General features: G+C 51.4%; 1 protein-coding gene and 1 long non-coding RNA gene across 2 annotated transcripts; one reads left to right on the forward strand and one right to left on the reverse strand.

Annotated features, from left to right (window-relative positions):
• Positions 1-14,187: 14,187 nt before the first annotated feature.
• Positions 14,188-14,785, reverse strand: LOC112269888. The gene is made up of 2 exons (XR_002962119.1): positions 14,601-14,785; positions 14,188-14,516 (listed from the first exon to the last, which is right to left on the reverse strand). It is a non-coding gene; the product is annotated as an uncharacterized LOC112269888 (long non-coding RNA).
• A 993-nt stretch (positions 14,786-15,778) lies between these two features.
• Positions 15,779-17,322, forward strand: LOC112270084. The gene is made up of 6 exons (XM_024457765.1): positions 15,779-15,979; positions 16,069-16,233; positions 16,325-16,492; positions 16,584-16,863; positions 16,951-17,046; positions 17,129-17,322. Exons 1-5 carry the CDS (start codon positions 15,953-15,955, stop codon positions 17,034-17,036), a joined length of 726 nt encoding a protein of 241 aa, XP_024313533.1. The 5' UTR covers positions 15,779-15,952; the 3' UTR covers positions 17,037-17,046; positions 17,129-17,322.
• Positions 17,323-19,568: the final 2,246 nt, after the last annotated feature.

The raw sequence follows: 19,568 nt of genomic DNA on the forward strand, positions 1-19,568 counted from the left end.
GAAGAACATGGGCACAACATTCCAGCGCGCGCTGCGTGAGTGTTTGGGACCCCAGCTAGGCCGCAACGTAGAGGCCTACATGGACGACATCGTCATCAAGTCGAAGCGCGGGGACTCGCTAATTGATGACTTGCGGGAGACATTCGACAACCTCCGCAGGATCAAGCTCAAGCTGAACCCTGAGAAATGCACCTTCGGTGTAGACTCGGGGCAGCTTCTGGGTTTCTTGGTTTCACATAGGGGGATGCAAGCCAATCCACAGAAGATAGAAACTATCGGGAAGATGGAGGCTCCCTGCAAGGTGAAGGATGTCCAGTGCCTCAACGGTTGTGTCGCCGCGTTGGGCCGCTTCATCTCAAGGTTGGGCAAACGAGCCCTGCCTTTGTTCAAGGTGATGAAGAAGAAGGGTCCGATTGATTGGACCCTCGAGGCCGAGGCGGCGTTCGAGGATCTCAAGCAATAGCTGAAGTCGCCGCCCGTCCTCGTCACCCCCAAGCCGGGCGAGCCGTTGCTACTCTACCTAGCGGCGACTGACCAGGTGGTCAGCCCGGTGCTGGTTGCCGAGAGGGAGGAAGATGTTTCGGGGACTGAGGCTGCGGGGCCAGGGGCTGAACGGCCCCCGACAACCACCTCGGACCCGGGGGCCACCCCCGAGCCGGCGACGTCGCCACCGCGCAAGCGTCTCGTGCAGCACCCAGTGTACTTCGTCAGCACGGTGCTACGCAACGCCCGCACGAGGTACCTGCAGGTGCAGAAGCTCTTGCTGGGGATCCTACTTGCGTCTCGCAAGCTGCGCCATTACTTCCAGGTGCACCGCGTCACGGTGGTGTCGGGGTTCTGCCTCGAGCGAGCCCTCACCAACCGTGAAGCCACCGGGAGGGTGGCCGAATGGAGGATGGAGCTATCGGGGTTCGATCTGCACTTCACTAACTCCAAGAGCATCAAGAGTGCGGCCCTGGCGGACTTCGTCCCGGAATGGACGTCGACCGGAGTAGAGGAGGAGGAGCCGGAGACCAGCCTGCCGGGCAAGCTGGACGAAGGCCACTGGGTCCTATACTTTGACGGTGCGTTCAGTCTTCAGGGAGCCGGCGCTGGGGTCGTCATCGAGTCGCCGACGGGGGATCAGTTGAGGTTTGCAATCCAACTCGATTTCCCCAACTCTACTAACAACACAGCAGAGTACGAGGGCTTACTCGCCGGGTTGCGGGCAGCAATCGCCCTGGACATCAAGCGTCTGGTTGTTCGCAGGGACTCCCAGCTCGTGATCAACCAGGTCAACAAGGACTACGACTGCCCGCAGATGGCACCGTACGTGGAGGAAGTCCGCAAGCTGGAACGAAAGTTCAAGGGCTTGCGATTCGAGCATGTCAAGCGGAAGGACAACTTTGCGGCTGACGAGCTGTCCAAGATGGCAGCAGAGCGTCGGAAGCCTCCGGCGGGGGTGTTCTGTCATAGTCAAGTGGCGCCTTCAGTCGCCCCCAAGCCGGTCGCCGGGGAAGCCCCTCCCGCAACCGAAGGAAACCCCGCAACAGCGGAGGTCCACGCTGCTGACGTAGCGGCGTGCGTTGGCAGGGAGACCCCTGCCTGGGTGGTGGAAATCGTCCGCTACCTAAAGGGAGATGCTCTCCCGAAAGATGACGTTGCCGCGGATTGGGTAGCCCGGCAAGCCAAGATGTACACCATGGTAGACGGGAACCTCTACCGCAGGCGTGCAAATGGAGTCAACCTCCTCTGCGTGCCCCAAGACGAAGGGCGCGCGCTGTTGGAAGAAATACACCGAGGCACATGTTCCCACCATGTGGCCTCCCGGACGCTGGCCGGCAAGGCGTTTCAGCACGGGTTCTACTGGACCACGGCCCTGGCCGATGTGGAGCAGCTAGTGAAGACATGCGAGGCGTGCCAATTCCATGCGAAGAAGAGCAACCAGCTGGCACAGGCCCTGGAAGTCATCCCGTCCTCGTGGCCGTTCGCGGTCTGGGGGCTGGATATCGTCGGTAAGCTACCGAGAGCAATTGGCGGCTACGAGTATTTGCTCGTGGCCATCGACAAGTTCTCCAAGTGGGTCGAAGTGGAGCCAGTTCGAAAGGTGACCGCCCAGGCGGCCATCAAGTTCTTCAAGAGCATTGTGTGCCGGTTTGGTGTGCCTAACGGCATCATGACCGACAATGGCACACAATTCACGAGCGCGGCGTTCCAGGCCAACTACGAGGGCATGGGCGCCAAGATTCACTTCGCGTCGGTTGCTCACGCAAGGAGCAACGGACAGGCGGAGAGGGCCAACGCAGAGGTGCTGCAGGGGCTCAAGACGAGAACCTTTGACAAGCTCAAAGGCCACGGGAAGCACTGGATCGAGGAACTCCAGCCCGTGCTGTGGTCCATCAGGACCACACCTAGTCGGGCAACGGGCGAGACTCCTTTCGCCCTTGTCTACGGGGCAGAAACGGTGCTGCCCCTCGAGCTCTAGCACGGATCTGCCCGGGTATGCGCGTACGGCGACTCCAGCCAACACGAGCAACGGGTCGACGATCTGAACTTCATCGAAGAGCTTCGATGCCGGGCTGTTGTGCAAGCGGCGCGCTACCAGCAGAGACTCGAGAACGGAGACCTTGCCTGCACCGGATACAAGGAACGAAGGGCGGGAACAAGTTGACTCCAAAATGGGAGGGCCCCTTCCGGGTAGTGCAGATAACCAGGCGGGGGGCTGTCCGACTGGAAACGAAAGAAGGCTTGCCGGTGCAAAATAGCTGGAATATTGAGCAAACGAAAGGAGCCCGACCCTCAGGTGATGCCGCCGATGCATATCTCTCAAACTAGTGTAGCCGGGCAACCCCCGTTTGTAAACCACTAGTTACTTTGAATAAAGATAAGTGCTTTTGCTCGAATTTCAATTGCCTTGTTTATATGCATGTTCCTTCCCCTTCTTTCTCCTGCTCTAGGTGCACAGAAGTCTCTTCCCATACTTGGTTGTGAGCAGGGGGCTGCCCGAGCCTCAAAAACATTATCCCGTTGCCGTTTCAGTCCGGCACGAGGCATGCAGTTGCCGGGCTTCCCGCAACGTGCATCACGCAGTCGCTGCGTCTGGGAATAAAAGATGCTCACATCCAAGTTTGGCGTCGACCCTTCTGTGCCCGGGGACTGGGAAGCAAGAGAGTTATGCATACTGCTCTGTGTTTTCATGAATTTCAAAAATTTCTTGCAGTATCTCGGGCTTGGTAAGAATCTAACGTGCTGGGTAAAAGATGGAATCTTGCGCACTGTAATGCTCGTGGACTGCCCACGGGCTGCGGTGTGCGTTGGTGCCTTGTGGTGTGGAGCGACCGCATTACGAGGGACTTACCGCACTTCGAGGCCCCTGACTCAAGAGGAAGCCGCCACGTGTGCCAGAGCAACTTGGCATGCGCGGAGGCGAAGACCGTACCGCACTTCAAGGGGCGGGGTGCCGCATGTGCCACGGTGACTCGGCATGCGCGGTGGCAAACCCCTCCCCCGCGCCTATAAAAGGGGCGCCCCAGCCATGGAATAGCTCAGAGCAAAACCAGGCAAGGGGATGCAAAGGTGAGGGGTGTTGCAGAAGCGCTATGGTGATGCATTCCTCCCGCGCTCGGCGCCGGCGGGTGCATTGCCATAGCGCCCTTGTCGCATCCCTCCACTGAGCCCACGCTGAGGGGTGCCGCAAAGCCACGGTGCTGGTGCATACCATCCGTGCTCCGCGCCGACGGGTGCACGGCCACCGTGCCCTTGCCGCGCCTCCTCTATTAAGTGGCTCCGGGGTGAGGGTTGCCGCGGAGACACTGTGGTGGTGCATGCCATCAGCGCTCGGTGCCGACGGGTGCACGGCCATAGTGCCCTTGCCGCATCCTTCCAATGGGTATCTCCGCAAGGAGCGAGGGGCGCCGCGGAGACACGATGGGGGTGCATGCCATCCGCGCTCGGCGACGACGGGTGCACTGCCATCGTGCCCCTGCCGCATCCCTCCGGAGGGCACCTCCAGAGGTAGACTTCTCAGGAAGCAAGGGCTGCCATGGGAACGCCGTGATGTCTTCGGCACCCGCCCCTGCTGCTTGCGGCGAGGTGTCGTTGGTGGCGAGGATGTCACGGCGGTCTTGCTGCACCCCTCGGGACAGGTTCCCCCGAAAGCACAGGTTTCCCCGGAAGCGAGGGCTGCCCCTGGAACGTCGTGATGTCTTCGCCACCCGCGCCTGCCGCCCCCGGCAAGGTGCAGCTGGTGGCGAGGAAGTCACGACGGTCTTGTGGCAACTCTCGGAGAGGATTCCTCCAAAGGCCAGGGTTTTCCCTGAAAGCGAGGGTTGCTACGGGGACACGGCGGTAGCATCGTCGCGGGCGCTTGTTGCCGGCGGCGATCCTATCGCGGCGTTCCTGCCACATCCCTCAAACAGGTTCTCTCAAGGGCGGTGCTCCAGGCGCACCTTTCCGGCAAGCATTCTGAGCATGGGACTAAACGAAAGCTAAGTGCTTAAAACTTGAACAAAGGACTCTCTGGAAACTGAACTAAGTATAACTGAACGTTGCCTCGCCAAGCGTGGCCCTGGAACCTGCGTGTGGCCAGGGTGTTAGAAGGACGCTTGCGGGGGAGTACGCTCCCCATGCGGCTCCCGGGTCCGTCCCAGGAGAGCATGTCCGGGAGTAGTTATCCCGCAAGCGGAGTGGCTCACCGCTGCTGCTTGGCCCCAGGTCGGCACTGCGGGTCCGTCCCGGGTCCCTGGTCCGGTTAAGTGTGTGGCGCGCGAGTCCCCGACAACACAAGGCAAAACACACAAGGGCAAAGGGATCCACCCCGCAAGGCAACCCCGGGAACGAGGAACAAAATTTAGCAGAATTAATAAGCTGAATTAACAAGTAACGAACGATAACACTGGACTAATCAAAGGAAAATTGTTCAAACGGCGCCATGCGCCATACTTGCAGGAAACGAAAATAAGAGGAGATAACGAAAAAGCGACAAGGACCGGCCGGGGGGCTGCAGCGACTAGTTGCCAGCGTCCTCTGTCGGGGGCTCCGGGAGCGGCTCGGGGTCCGGCTTCCGCTGTATCCGCTCCACCACCTCGTCGACGAACCCCTTCACCGCCTGGGTGTGGGTGGGCTCGTCTTCGCTGTCCGACCAGGCGTCCAGCAGCGTCTCGAAGGTGAATTCCGGGTGGTGGAGGTGTATCCGCGGAAGGATCTTCCCGGCAACCTCCCTGGCACAGTTGGCAACCTCGTCGGTGCAGAACTTGGCGATCCAGACGTCGAGCGCCCCCAGCTTCCCCACCAAGTCGGAGAAGAAGGGGATCAGCATGGTGACGTCCGTCCTGTCCACCTCCACGGCCTGCAGGTCGAACTGAGGCAGCAGGTCGCGCAGCACGGTGGCGATCTTGAGCAGCTTCTCGGTCTCCAGCTTCCGCTGCCCGATCAGCATGCCATGATGGAGCCGGGCCTCGTTCGCGACCCTCTTGGCCTTGCGGACACGCCCCTCCTGGGACTTGATCTCCGCATCCTTGACCACGATATCCTCGACGGCCTTGGAGAGCTCCTCCCGGACAGTGGCCCGCTCGATCTCGAGCCGGGCCACCTTATCCTTGGCGGAGTTGAGCTGGAGCTCGTGTTGGGCCGCCGCGGTCACCGCGCTCTCGGTGGCCTTGACCTGCACCTCCAGCTTGACGGCCAAGCCCTGAATCTTACCAGCGTAGTTGGCGATCAGGTCGCTCTTCTCGTCAAGGCAAGCCTGGGTCGTGGCGAGCACCTTCTTGTGCTCCTCCTCAGCCTTCGCCTGCGCCGCCTGCAGCGAGCACAAGGCCTCTTGGTGCTCGGCGCGCAGGGCGTCCAGCTGCCGGTGGAGCTCCGCCTCGGGGACGACCTGCACCGTGGCATCCTCCAAGGCTTCCCAGGCAGGCGAGCCTCTTCCCGGGCGAGGCGGGTCTCCTCCCAGAGCCGAGAGAGCTCCCGCCGCTCCTTCTCCATGTCCCGCCGCACCTGGTTGAAGGAGGTGACGAACGCCTCCTGCTGGTCCCTGATGGTGTCCAGGAACCGGTGCCGGCGCTCGAAGACGCTCGGATCCCAGGTGAGGGGATTCCAAGCCACCCCGGCAAGGGTCTCGAGCTCGGTGCCGAAGGTGGTGGCAACGAAGATGAAGCCCCCGCTACCACCGTCTGGCTGGGCGGGGGGTCGTCCGTTCGCGGAGGAGCATCGTGCCGCTCCTCCGCTGCAACCTCTCCCGCACCCGCGTCTGAGGGTTGCGGGGCTGGCAGGGTTGCCGCGCCTCCAACAGGGGCCGCCTCCTGCTAGGTGGCGAGGGAATCCGCGCCGGTGGCGCCCGGGGCCACTGGCGCGTCGCCCGGCGCCGTTCCGATGGTGGCGGTGGTTGCCGCCGCTGTTGCTGCCGACGCGGCAGGGGTTGGCGCGGGGACTGCCTCCGGCTCCTCCGCCATCCTCGTGACCTCGATCACCATGGCGCCCGCCTCCGGTGCGGACACACTTGGGTCTGCAGCAATGTAACATCCCAGAATTTTCCCATTTTGGAATGTTAAACAAGATAATTATTTTAAATAAAATAATGGCTTTGAAAATATTTTGGTTGTGAATTTCTAAAGGATTTGAAATTTTTAAGACTTATTTAAATTTTTCCACACCATGTTTGAATATTCAACAAAACAGTGAATTAATATGACTATCCAAATTATACAACATTGTTGGGAGATTTATATAAGTCCAAAGTATTTTATTTGGACCCATTTGCATCTTATGAGTTTATATGGATTATTTTTTAATCTTGGTAAATCCTATTTTCTTTTTGAAGGATTTATTAACATCCCAAGTATCCAATTTGGATGCCATGACCATTGAAAGCATCGTTGGAATATTTGAATCGATCAGAAATGATTTCCAACATTTACTTAAATGTTAAAGAGAGTGAATAATATGACTTTCCTAGTTACTTAAATGTTAAAGAGAGTGAATAACATTTACCACCGCTGCGCGACGCGTGGGTCGCATCGCCCGATCCCAGGAAGGGTCAAACCCCGGGCAGCTGAGTACAAGCTGCCCGGCAAGCTACCAGCCCGGCAGGGCTAGCGGGGCTTCGGGGAATATTCCCGCATGGGCACTTCCCGAGAAGTCACTTCCCGGTAGGAGGCGTTCCAGGGCGCTGGTTCTGCTCCGAGGGCGAGGCCGAGCGCGCAGAGCAGGAGCGCCACGTGGGCGCGCGACTGGCGCCCCATGTGCGGAGTCACCAGGACGAGGAGTATAGCACAAGACTCCCTCATTCAGCCAACATGAGGGGGGTTATCCGTCTAGTCAAGCCAACAGTGACTGTCCCAGGCTAGCCTTTAGGCTGTTAGACCCCTAGTCGTGGGGCTGGCGCATCTGCATGCACGCCAGCGCACCAAGGGGGAGCTGCCTAGGCTCCCTGCTCGTCGTTTGTCACCCATGCATCGTGGCACCTGTTGTATCTCCTTGACTATAAAAGGAGGACCTCCGCCAGCGGTCAAAGGGTTCGATTCATTCAGTCCTAGGGTTCGACCGTCTCATAGTAGAGCACTAGTGCTAACTCAGAGTGGTAAAGAGCACTTAGCCAGAAAGAGAGCACCCGTGGACTCTTCCTTGGCAACCTGTAAACACCTAATCTCTTGATAATACAAGCTTAGACAGGCAGGACGTAGGGTTTTACACCTTCGGGTGGCCCGAACCTGGGTAAAACGTGCATGCATGTGTTTGTAGTGTACTTTGCAGGTCACGTACGCATCGGCCCCGCCGGCGATCGCCGGAGCGATCCCCGTCGCCCCTGCCGAACCTAAAAAGGTGGTGCCCGCACACCCCCGGTTTCAAAGCCCCGTGCTACGACAACGCGGCTTGCGCCAGGGGGATCTTCTCTCTCCCATGCTCTTCATCTTGGCCATTGATCCTCTCCAGGTTATCCTATGCCGGGCTGAGGAATGCGGCCTTCTGCAACCTGTGGGTGCCCGCTCGGTCCGCTCGGTCCGTTGTAGGATCTCCCTTTATGCTGACGATGCTGGCATTTTCGCCAATCCGATCAAGGAGGAGATCGACTCCATCTCGGCCATCCTCCATCTCTTTGGGGAGGCTAGTGGTCTCATCACGACTGTCTCCAAGTCTGAGGCTTTCCCGATCCGTTGTGAGGAGATCAATCTGACGGACATCCTCGCGGGCTTTCCGGCTAAGATTGCCTCCTTCCCTGGCAAATATCTTGGATTGCCCCTTCACTTTCGTAGGCTGCGGAAGGTCGACTTCCAGCCCCTCATTGACAAGGTTGGGGGCCGCCTCGAGGGTTGGAAGGGTAAGAACCTCTCTTGGGCTGGGCGTGTGACGCTCGCCAAGGCGGTCCTCACTTCTATGGCGACCTACCACCTCTCGGTCATCAACATACCAAAATGGGTCCGCGCAAAGCTCGACAAAATCTCCAGGGGTTTCATCCGGAAGGGTGATGACAGTGAGACTGCTGGGGGCGGTCATGCGTTGATCAACTGGAAGACGATGTGCAGACCAAAGACCCTGGGCGGCCTCGGTACGCGGACATCGAATGCTTCGGGAGGGACCTTAGACTTCGATGGCCTTGGCTCAAATGGACCGAACCTGACAGGCCTTGGGTTGGTTCCTGTCTACCCTGTGATAGTGCGGATATGGCGTTGTTTTGTGCTTCCACCAGGATCACGGTGGGGGACGGTAACACGGCTCAGTTCTGGCTCGACAACTGGTCTGGGGCTGGAGCCTTCTGCTGCCGGGCTCCTGAGCTCTTCAAGATTGCATCCCGTAAGAACATATCAGTATGCAAAGAGATGACGGACGGAAACTGGATCAGAGCGGTCGGCCGGCTCTCCTCCCTCGCGCAGCTGCATGAATTCGTCGATGTCGCCAACATTGTCAGCTCCATCGTCCTGGACCCCCAACGCCCGGATTCCATCACCTGGGTTTGGACCACGGATAGCGCCTACTCCTGCCGCTCCACTTACCTGGCCCAGTTCGTTGGCTCCCACCCGCGCTTCTTAACCTCCAAAGTCTGGGAGGCACACATGGAGCCAAAATGCAGAGTTTTCTCCTGGCTCCTCCTGCACAACCGCATTCTCACCGCTGATAGGCTCGCCATCCGCGGCTGGCCCCACGATCCCACATGTCAGCTCTGTTTAGGGGGCCAGGAGACAGCCACTCACCTTTGCAAGGACTGCCCTTTCACCAGGGAGGTTCGGCGTCTTGTGTGTCACTGGACGGGTGTGATCACGGCTCTGGCTGAATCTTTCGACTCCATTAACGAGTGGTGGGATGCCTCCCTTCCCCATACCGGCAAAACTGCTAGGAGAAGAGCAAGTGGCCACCTCATATACGTCTGGTGGAACGTCTGGAAGGAACGCAACCGCCACATCTTCAACCACTCTCGTCTCATCTACGTCGAGGTTGCCCACAGGACTTTTGAGGACATCATCCAGCGTAGCGTTGCCTTCGGTCTCAATGCCGTTGGCCTTGTCTTAGAGCCGGACTAGGTGCTCGGTGTACGGGGGTTTTGGGTGTTCCCCCAGCATAGTAAAAACACCACATCTCTGTAAATACTTGTTGCTTTCTTCTTAATGAAAAGGCAGTGCTCCTGCCCGTGCCCCCCCCCACCCCCCAAAAAAAAGCATGCAAGGTCTTAATTTGTGTGATGCATCTCACCTACTTATCTCCATTTACATATCTTTTGCCTTTATTCCATCCGAGCCCGTCCTCATCTTCTAGTGCTCTTTTATATATACAGTACATCCATCCATTTGGATGCAAAGAGGGCAAGTATGTAAGCTAAGCAAAGAGGGAATCTAGACCGGCCAATGCATATTGGGTCCATTCGTGCGAGCAAAAAAAAAATATAGATGCAAAACTTGGAAAAAGGAATGTGTATTTTCTGGCATGATGTATGGTGATTTTTGTGTTAGCGACAAGGTTTTGGTTACAGACGAAAAAACCCTTTTGAAATTTTGAATTTAAGACATGAATAACATATGAACCTGATCCACTACACTATGATATTTACAGTATTACATATGTGCAATACATAATCATCTTCAAAAGAGAAAAAAATAAACTCAAATTTTGATTAAAAAAATCATGGCAAAATATACTCCCTCCGGTCGGAATTACATGTCGAAATATTACATATATCTAGATGCTTTGAAACATAGGTACATTCATATTTGAGCAAATTTGAGATAAGTAATATGCGTCGGAGGGAGTATCTTATTTTCTTGCGTCACAGTCCGCTGGGTGCCGTGCTTGACCACAGTATGTTTCTTTTAATTGATGTGCTTAACATTGCCGTAGAAGGAGACGGTAGCGAGGTTCAAGGTGTGGCCTTATCATGAAGAACACAATGAAGAATTTATAGTTTCATTAACTGGTTCTTGTCGTGTATTGATCGGTAAGTTTGTATTCTACGCTGTGGCCTATACATTTACACATACACCATCAGTGCTAGCCGAAATGTTTGTGCCTAACTGACTATTACTATCAATTGTCGTTCTGAACCTTGCAAGGTCTGGCGGCAGTTTCACCTACAAAAGTTTCTCTCAGGTCGATTCCAAAATCAAAATATCCTTCTTTGTTCTAAACTTGAGCTGAATCCAAAAATTTATAGGGTTTCAGAGTTAAACCACCAAATATTTCAATTATTCAAAAGCGTGGAAGGATTTGTTTTTACAACACTTTTTAAAAAATAGAGAAAATTTGAAGAAACTCTAACGTTGGTGTGGTGGTAAAACACAATCACAACGTCTTGACAAATTCATGGTTTCTTAAAATCAATGCCCCTCAAACCGTGGATTCATGAATCGGAACTTATAAGGAGCGAATGTTTGCTCCCTAGCTTCTTGGAGCGAACCCTTGCTGATCGTCCGACCGAAAAGATGTGGTTACAATCACGCCATGTTCTGTTGACAACTTTAGTGAAGAGTCAGTGAAAACTTATCCCTCGTGACTGGCAACTTTAGCTCTGTGATATGGTGACAATTTTAATCGGCGAAGGTGGCAACTTTAGTTTTACAGGGTGGCAATTTCCCTTTGTGCTCTAAGGTTAGGGAGCGAACGTTTGCTCCCTATGCGTTCCCTTTTATGAATTGTTTTTCCTAAAGTAGTTTAGGTGCATTACCACTTTGTCTTTAGCTTGTTCGATTTCAATAAAACTTTAACTTTAGGTTTTGTTCGGAGGGTAGAAAGCCTGAGTTTTCCGTTACAACAGAGCAAAATCTCTGATTACTTCTCTTTCCTGGAATCATGCAACAACCATGTTCGTACAAGTATAAAATTCAAATATATAAGAAAGAGTTATATGCTACTCACCTTGACATCATAAGATATGTACTAAATCTGTGACAAGTAATTTCTGACGGAAGGAGTATTACAGACGACGACGGAAAATGGAGACCAGCTCATTTTGACGTGTTATTGATAGCACATGAGAGTGCTGGACTAGGTACTCGTCATTCATTGTGGGATACCAGATGCATGGGGTTTTTCAGTTCCTATATATTTATGCTTACCAGTTAGTTTCGTTAGTTCTTGGAGTGCAAAGACAAAGGAGAGAGAGAGAGAGCTGGTACTAGTAGGAAGTACAATATCCTGTGATGTGGAAAGAGTGTTGCGACGTGTGAGTGCTATACAAACTCATATAATGATGTGAATAGGCGACATCTGGAAAACTCTACATAGAAAAATGCACTGGTGGTCTCTTGCGAATTCTAGGCCGTAAAGTGCAACAGAACATCATAGCTGCCACATACGCGGAGGCCGAGAAATATAGAATGACGAATCATGCTCTCTTCGACGAGGCGGTGCCTATGGGTCTGCAGGGATGTTCGTGGAAATCCAATTAGTCTCTAAAGGATTCGTTCAGGTCGACTAGGACAAATTCAGTGAAAGGATCCAAAAGCAGGCTTGAAACACATCAGGGAAGGCCATGTGACGCACGGAAAGTACTGGTCGCTACCGTAGGTGGGTACCCGCCTATCACCACGGCCCATGCACCTGGGGATATCATCCGTGTTTTAGGCTAGTCAAAATCTTTTCACACGATCTGAATGCAGTCCGTGGCCAGGTGCCCAGGTAACAAGGCGATCGGCGACAGGGATGATCGCAAATTAACTTTCCATCTTGTACAAATTTTATGATGTCGTAAGATTTTTACACAAATCCATGTCAGTTAATTTTTTATACACATCCACGCCTGCTAATTCGGGACAGATGGAGTAAGACTAGTTCTGACCAAGAAGCAACCATTTTTGTGAAATTTGGATTATATTATATTGTGAACCGCTTCATTCTCCATCTTAGAGGTGCTATGTTTGTGCTCCAATAGAACCTGGTCACTCTGCCCTCTACAATGGGCCTATTTGTTCAGGTTTCAAGAGATTTATGCATGCTTGACTCCTGATTATCTAACTTCATGGCTTGCTACCGTCAGGATGTCTTCACTCTTGTGGACTGTTTGGATTATATTTTTCGTCCCTCAGCCTAACTTGTTGAAAAGCATGTGAATAGACCGAATATTACTATTGGCTCTTGGGATCCAGTGCTCCTTGTATCCGGTACATCAATTTAACCATCCCACGGCACTGATGCTATCCGTATTACTAGTATAAAAAGCCCCCCTTCTAGTATGGCCCAGTATAAAAAGCCCCCCTTCATGGTCCATGTCATGGTTGATTTTTCATGGGCCGGTTCATGTTCCAGTATGGGAGTCATTTATTTTTTTTACTCGCGTTCGTAGGCCAGGCCTTTTTGGCGATGGCACAGGTTATTAGTTATGGGCCGGTACAGGTTGAGTTTGTGGACAGGTTCAGGGTTCGTCGTTTCCTGCTCGGGATCGGCTCATGTCGCCCAAACCTGGGCCAACATGTACGCTGAACAGGTACATCTTTTGTATGTTCCATTTTGATTTTGTTATGTTCCTGTAATGCAACTTGGCCATATTTTTTTTCCCACATCGTTCGTGCTGATTCTTTTATCGGACATCAGGTTGGCCCGAAACATTTTAAATTTTTTCGACATTAATCCTTAAATACCCCTTGAATTTTTCAGGCACTATTTCTAAAAGATACATTTTTATACATTTTTGTTATACCAAATTATTATTTTTTTGTCGTCCCAAACTTTATTTAAGATCATTCCGCATGTTAAGTATTATTTCCTAATGAAATAGTTATTAAAAAATGTTGTCATCACTAATTTTAATGTTATCAGGAAAAAACAATTGGTTCCACTTTTCATAAATCACTCCGTACTTTTAGTACCATTTCTTACCGATCACGTATTAACAATTTTCCATTGCTACCTCAATGCATGATTCATTTGTCACCGGACATGCTCTCTCATCGACCATCACACCATATACTCACGCACGGCTGCATTTAAGATGCCTCATCCTTCGTCTCCAACTCATCGCACCAGCACACACTCTTTTCCTTTTCCCAAAATCACCCATGGCCGGCCGCAAGCACTCTCTGTATTGGTGGCTGACAGGAGATGAATCGCCACCACCAGCAAGGTCGCCCCGGCAAGCCAGCACCCGTTCAGGTTGCTCGCGTACCCATTCGCCGGCGGCCAGCCGTTGTTCACCTTCTGCTAGCGTCCATCCCCGTTCCCACAGAGCCTGTGTTTCAGCATCTGCCACCGGCCGTTCTTTCGCGCACACCACATCTCGCAGTTCCTATACGCCACACAGCCTGACCCATCCCCCCCCAATGAGACCACCGTACTCCATGCATGGGTCCAGCTCCACGATGCACCCCCGCAACGCTATTCTGGATGACATGGAGTTAGCTTGCCATGCCTCAATCGCGAGCTTCGAGGCTGAGAAAGCTGCCCGTGTAGCGAGAGAACAATCTCGCCATGACAGTGACGATTCTCTTTCAGAGTCTTTGATGGATGATTCAGACGAAGATCTCGCAAATGCTGATGAAGGAGGTCCGGGAGGATCCGTTGGCCGCCCCGCTGCTGTCCCCTCCGCCGATGGCCGCAACACCATCGACATATCGTCCGATGAGGAGTAGATAATCGGGCTGTTAGATTACACCATCTACTTCTAGCACTCTCTTTTTTTCTTTTCCCACCCCATGCTGTTGTTTCATGCTTGTAATGTCATTCTGCAACTCGCCATGCAATAAAATCCGGTGTTTATTTTAAGTACCATTTTCAAAAAAAAATTGGGAAACACGATTCGCGTGGAGCAAATAATCCAACATCGGGAAATTACTGTTTAGCTAGTTCTTGTACAACATTACAGCAATTATTACAATCAACAAGCAAACTATCATTTTAATCATTTCAGATATCTCCTTTACGATTCCCAGTAGGGGCCTAACTATTTCATCTAGATCTTCAGAAGCTGCACGCCTTGAGGTGCTGTCTCCACAGATCCCAGATTCCAACTCCACCCACCCCTTAGGGATTAGCATCGGCGATTCTTTCGGAATAGTACCGGTCTCTCCCAGAAACCATGCATATTCGTCGATCCAGTACCAGAAATCGCACCCTCCTTCATGCGGCTGAACAAGATTCATGTTCGTCAATAGTACATCGGCTTTAGATTTACAATATCCTTTCATACAGGTATGGAAAAACGAACTTACATTGTGATTCATGCACTTCACGAAGTCGCAGCCCCTGTTCGTCACCGTCGTTGCTGTGAAACGACGAACGCGGCGCATCTTGCAGCTGATGCACATCACCAAAGGCAGCTCCCCGTACTGAGCTCTCCTCTTCTCACACTTACCCTCGCGCTTCCGGCAGACATCCTCTCACCCCCCCCCCCCCCCCCCCCACCGCTCTCTACCTTTGACAGATGAACCTTTCGCCACAGCTGTTTCAGCCACTCGGATGTGCGAAAGATTCACCTCTCGCCCAGCCGGTGTGGGAACTCTTGTAGGTGAGTTCCAAACTCGCGTAGCCAACCTCATTTACTCATCCACCTAACAAATTTAACAAGGCTACATGCCCAACTACCCGCCGAAACATCTTTTACCCTCTATCGTACAGTACCCCAAGTACGTCCTCACGTCTGTCTTCATTCGCTGCCCTCTCAGCCTCCGCTTGCTCCACAGCAAGCTTCGTCACCGTTCGCAAATGGACGAGCACTTAGAGATCGATCACAGAGGTGCCTTCTGGTTCTGCCCTGAAAATTACTGCCATAACTTTACTGATGATCTTATCCATCGTGTCCAATCTCTTCTTTGCTTTATACAGGTTCTAAGGTTGACGCATGCCCACGGAAGAACTTGTCTCTTTTTTTCGATGATGTATTCAGCGAGCAGCCAGATTCACTCGCGCAAACAAGTGCTCACCTATCCCAAACTTTTACTTCTAGAATTTCTGTCCAGAAGATATGTGCAATCATGGGCCAGTTCGATGACTTCAAGAAGAACATCGTATCCGGTATGGGATTCCATGGTATGTACAAGCTCCATCTCCTCCCAAAAATAAACCTCCACTTCAGTGCATGGTTACTGCAGAGGATTAATACCTCCACCATGTCGCTCGATCCATGTGATGGCAGTTCATTCGATCTCACACCCGAATCTGTCCATGAAGTCTTTGAACTACCCATAGGCAACGATGCTGTCGTTTCCGAATCAACCATTTTCTCGGAATCCTTGGACGAGTACACCCGCGTCAGTCCACCCTTGGTGGTCACAAAGGAATCCATAGCCTCAAATTTGCCGAGGTTTACCTTCTCAAACCTCTTTCAGAAGAGTCCTCTAAAATAGAGATCGAGTGTTTTCAGATAGCTTTTGTGATCTATGTTGTCAGTAATTTGTTGGCTCCAACCGCAAAACACGATTATGTCACGCTTGATTTCCTTGGATCCCCGGCAAACATTTCCACCATCTCCTCATTCAACTGGTGCGAATTCGTCCTTAAACACATAGTTCTCGCTGCCAATAAACTAAACTCCGACATAGCCAGCGGTGCTTCGTCGATACACATGGGGGGGTGCCATCTTTTTCTGCAGGTATTTCTTTTTATTTTTCCTTCTTTTTTTTCATACAATTATTTTTTTCATCCCAAACGTTTCACAGTCACACTATTCCATTCATTCAGGTATTCTACCTGGACCATATTGATCTGGGCGTTTATAACAAGCCCAAGCTAGTGTCTCCTCGCATTGGGTTATTTGATTACGAAAGCTTGAAGAAGATGATTGATCATCTATCAGCTGTCAACGGCATTGAGTCGTCCTTCTTTCCGCCTGTTTCATTAGCTCAGGTGAGTGTCAACAACTTTAATTTTGTTTCCAGTCTCCAACCATGTTATTGTTTTTAGCCTCTTTCTATAATATATATGCAATTGCAATCAGGACAAACAAGATAAAAAAGACGCAACGTCAAATTCTGCTGCTGCTACACGTAGACAAGGGAACCATTTGAACGTACTGACGAAGACACACGCCAGCAACACCGCCCTGTCATGCTCCAATCCCGGGCCCAACGATTTTGCCCGTCACCTACAAGTCAACCCCATGCATGTAAGCAAGAAATAGATTTTCAACTGCATTGGACACTATATGTTCGTATTAAATTTAACTCTAAAATTTCGTACGCATTTTTATTTTATAGTCAGCGTCAAAAACTCCAGTACTATTGAAAGAGCATAACGCAAGGATATTGTTGTTCATGAATGATTTTCGCCGGAGGTGTCAAGAAGAGATGTTCTCTTTCGCTGACAAATTGCTCAGTCCCGACGGGAGGCCATGCACATGCTGCACTTTGGCTGGCAGACAGAATTGCGTCATAGTCAGTACCACATCTCGTCAATCGGCATTGCACAACCAGAACGGCCGTACTCCTTCCGGCCCACAGCTGTCATCATCCCGTAAAACAAACACCGAGTGTGAGGGTAAATTCCAAAACATTTATGCTAAGACATGCCAAATGATAACATCCTTAACCATTCCTGAATGCATCTACATTTGTTCATCCTCAGAGAGCTCGACTGGGCAAAGCCCACTCACCAGGAAAAACGAACATCGTCCTAACCCTATTGTCTACACTCCAGCAAGTGCTCAGTGAGATTCTTCAGGTATTAACCATTATGTGCGCATGCAATATATGTTGTCTATGGGTAGTTCAACTGATTTATTTATAATATTTTTGTTCATCAGGTACGAAGAAAAAGCTCAAGCTGGATCTTATAGATCAACCCAACACCACGACAATTCCTTCTGTTACACCAAATCAGGCGGCGAACATATCAGATGTCATCTCCGGAGGTTTGTTCAGCGAGACACCAAAAAACGACGACCCAGTCGTAGAGAATGCCACAAAGTTTTCTGAGGACGTAGTTTCTACACTGATAATTGAGTGGTGTGACCAGCCTCAAGATGGTACCGTAGTTCTTTTCGGCCAGCGTAACACGTCGCCTATAACAAAAACCACTCTACCACCATCGCGTTTCACAAGGGACCCATGGGTTGTTGGTTCCGTCCCCCGAACACCCTCTCCAATTGCAACTTTGGCAATAGCCGATTGGCTGACCAGATCGCCAAGTTCTATACTCGCAAGGTCACAATTATATTATAGTAGTGTTATGATGCTTTTCCGAAATAAATTCAAGTTCCATCTAATCAACACGATCCTTTTTTATCATTTTGCAGGAACTAGTTTGCTCACGCCCACCCTAGGTTGTTAAAGCTGGATGGAACCATAATAAGACAACAGCTTATCAGATCTTCCCCTATGAGCCACGACATGTGTTCACTTTTAATGCGACGCCTTGGACAGATCGATGCTTGCTCATCAAAGGATTCAAAAGGCATGCGTTGGCGGAAGATTATTGACGAAGGGTCACCTTCGACAATGCCCATGTTGATGAGCTTTAGATCAGGGAGAAGACACGTAACGTGTGTATCGGTGACTCCGTCGGCTAACAAGGACACAAGAGACACGATTTACCCAGTTCAGGGCCCTCGGAAGGTAATACCCCTACGTCCTGCTTGTCTGATCTTGATATTGATGGCGAGATTATAATGGAGCCGCTGGGGCTATGATGCGTAGAGTGGTTCTACGTGGAGATGGGTGTATGCGGGAGGCTTGTTCGTTGTCCGTTGTTCTTGGCTCCCCCCTCCTAGTCCTTTATATATGCAAGAGTCTAGGTCTCTGGGAGAGTCCAAGCCCATTACAATGATGAGATATGCTATGTTTAAAGCTTCCTTATCTCGAGTTGTCGAGATTGGCATGTTGACTCCAGGAGTTGTAGTCGTTCACCTCATGGACCCCGTGGTGGGCCATGACGGGTATCTTTGAGTTGAGTACGTGATTAGTCATAGCCACGTCAGTAGCCCCCAAGTGCCTAGTTGAGTCGTAGACTTGAGTAGGGACTTCATAAAGACTTCATCAATCTTGAGTCGAGCCAGTTGCAGCCGATGGACTTGTAGACTCGGTAGTCGTCGAGTTGATGCTTGTACTTCAAATGATGAAGGATTGACTCGTAAAGAGTACTTGAGTCTTGAGTTGATGATAATCAGCTGAGAAACCAATGAATAGCTGAGAAGCCATTGATTCGGAAGTGCATCGAATCCTTGATTGGAACTTGAATCATAGGGATAATGCATAATATGCCTGGAATTCTTGTTAAGTCGAATCCTTGGCTCAATAGAGAACCTGTGAGTCGCCACGTTATGAACGTGAATGACGGAGAAGTCCGTAGAGGGTATTTACTGGATAATGTGCAGTTGATGCATATCCAAGCCTAGTAATAGGCTTATCTGCACACGATGAGTGTGGTATGTAGGAAATGATTCCCAACTCTAAACTTTCTAGATAAACGCAGTTGATGCGTATCTAGACTTGATAATAAGTCTTATCTTCACACAATGAGCGTGGATAGGGAGTGTTCCCTGAGTCGAAGATTTCGAGATTAACGCAGTTGATGCGCATCCAGGCCTGATAACAGGTCTTATCTTCACATAATGAATGTGGATTACTAGAACAACGCAGCTGGTGCGGTTCTAGGCCTAGTAGATGATCCATGAGTCTTATCTTCATGCAATGAGCACGGGTGAACTAGAGTATCGCAGCTGGTGCGGCTCCAAGCCCATTAAAGGGGCTTACCTTCATGCAATGAGCATGGATAAACTAGAGTGGCGCAGCTGGTGCGGCTCCAGGCCCATTGAAGGGTCTTACCTTCATGCAATGAGCATGGATAAACTAGAGTCGCGCAGCTGGTGCGGCTCCAGGCTCAAGGGTAAGACCCTAGAGGCTTATTAGTACGCAATGAGCGCATATTAACTGAAGTGATGCAGCTGGTGCGACTTCAGGCTCAAGGATTAGATCCTGGAGACTTAGCTGTATGCAATGAGCGTATATGGACTGAAGAGACGCAGCTGGTGCGACTTCAGGCTCAAGGATCAGATTCTTGAGACGCAGTTGTACGCAATGAGCGTAGCTGTAAGTGTTTACCCACGAGGGGCATGACTCAAAGGTTTTTTCGATTATGAACAATCGACTCGCATGTCATGGACATGGTATACGGGGTATTTTACGTAGCAGATGCAACCCTCATTTGGTTGTATGTAACAAGTTTTTCGACTGCACGGAGTCGAA

This window comes from Brachypodium distachyon, chromosome 1 (assembly GCF_000005505.3).
Source record: "Brachypodium distachyon strain Bd21 chromosome 1, Brachypodium_distachyon_v3.0, whole genome shotgun sequence".
NCBI classification, from domain to species: Eukaryota; Viridiplantae; Streptophyta; class Magnoliopsida; order Poales; family Poaceae; genus Brachypodium; species Brachypodium distachyon.

What these genes read in the sequence shown, in the direction of transcription:
- LOC112270084 (XM_024457765.1), top strand. Translation starts at nt 15,953, where the DNA reads ATGGGGGGGTGCCATCTTTTTCTGCAG. An exon ending in GGTGCCATCTTTTTCTGCAG is followed by an intron (nt 15,980 to 16,068) that starts GTATTTCTTTTT and finishes CCATTCATTCAG; the next exon opens with GTATTCTACCTGGACCATAT. An exon ending in TACAAGTCAACCCCATGCAT is followed by an intron (nt 16,493 to 16,583) that starts GTAAGCAAGAAA and finishes TTTATTTTATAG; the next exon opens with TCAGCGTCAAAAACTCCAGT.